The sequence below is a fragment of the Eimeria tenella genome, genomic scaffold (assembly GCF_000499545.2).
Source record: "Eimeria tenella Houghton genomic scaffold, Eth_scaff3777, whole genome shotgun sequence".
In the NCBI taxonomy this organism is placed as follows: Eukaryota; Apicomplexa; class Conoidasida; order Eucoccidiorida; family Eimeriidae; genus Eimeria; species Eimeria tenella.
The window spans coordinates 1-1,002 of record NW_013544701.1 but is presented as its reverse complement, the minus strand read 5'-3'; the positions used below and the strand labels follow the sequence as shown (position 1 = coordinate 1,002).

Here is a 1,002-nt window from a genome sequence, read left to right as displayed (position 1 = left end):
CAGCTGCAGCAGCAGCAGCAGCTGCTGCTGCTGCTGCCATTAAAGTTTTACTTTGTGTCTGTGCTTTTGGCCTTGCAGCCAGCAGCTCCTTAATCAGGCAAAGGCACGGCGGAAGAGGCCTTGTAAACCCTAAACCCTAAACCCTAAACCCTAAACCCTAAACCCTTGAGCTTACATCTCAGAAATTTAACAGGGAACGGCGATGTGTTTTGTAGCTCTAGACCGTGATTTTGCGTTTAAGGGTTTAGGGTTAAGGGTTTAGGGTTTGGGGTTGAGGGTTTAGGGTTTAGGGTTTAGGGTTTAGGGTTTAGGGTTTGTGTGTGTCAGACGGTGACTGTTTCTTTCTGGAGACGATTGGGGGCGACAGCAGCACAGGGCCTTCCGAAGAAGACAGCCCCAGCAGCAGCAGCAGCAGCAGCAGCAGCAGCAGCAGCAGCAAGGCAGTGGAAGAAACAGTGTTTAGGCTGCAGCAAGCAGCAGCAAAGCGCAGCAAACTTGCTGAGGCCTTGGGGGGCCCTCTTGCTGTTATGAAGCTGCGCTGCAGGCTGGCTTGTTTGACCCCAGGTAAGTAGCAGCAGCAGCAGCAGCAGCAGCAAAAGCTGCAGCAGCAGCAGCAGCAGGTGCGGCAGCAAGGGCTCTCCTGTAGGCGCACGTCGTAGCAGCTATTGCTGGGCCCTGCTGGAGTAGCAGCAACGGCAGAGGCAGCAGCAGCAGCAGCAGCAGCAGCAGTGCGTCCATGATTCCGTCGTTATACCTGCTGCTGCTGCTGCTGTTGCTGCTGCTGCTGTGTGTTGCTGCCGCAGAGCAGCAGCTCGAGCTGCTGCTGGAGGTTGCTGCTAAGGACGCAGCGCTCAAGCGAATGGTGAGCAGCAGCTAGCAACAGCTAGCTACCCACAGCTAGCTGCTAGCTAGCCACAGCTGGCTGCTAGCTAGCCACAGCTGGCTGCTAGCTAGCCACAGCTAGCTGCTAGCTAGCCACAGCTAGCTGCTAGCTAGCCACAG

At 56.1% G+C, this 1,002-nt stretch overlaps 1 protein-coding gene across 1 annotated transcript; it reads left to right on the top strand.

Annotated features, from left to right (window-relative positions):
- Window positions 1-327: 327 nt before the first annotated feature.
- Window positions 328-877, top strand: ETH_00035760 (uncharacterized protein; the record flags this gene model as incomplete). The annotated part of the gene is made up of 2 exons (XM_013379674.1): window positions 328-564; window positions 804-877. Coding segments are annotated over 2 exons (311 nt in total), but the record flags the coding sequence as incomplete, so codon positions are not given.
- Between the last annotated feature and the right edge of the window lie 125 nt (window positions 878-1,002).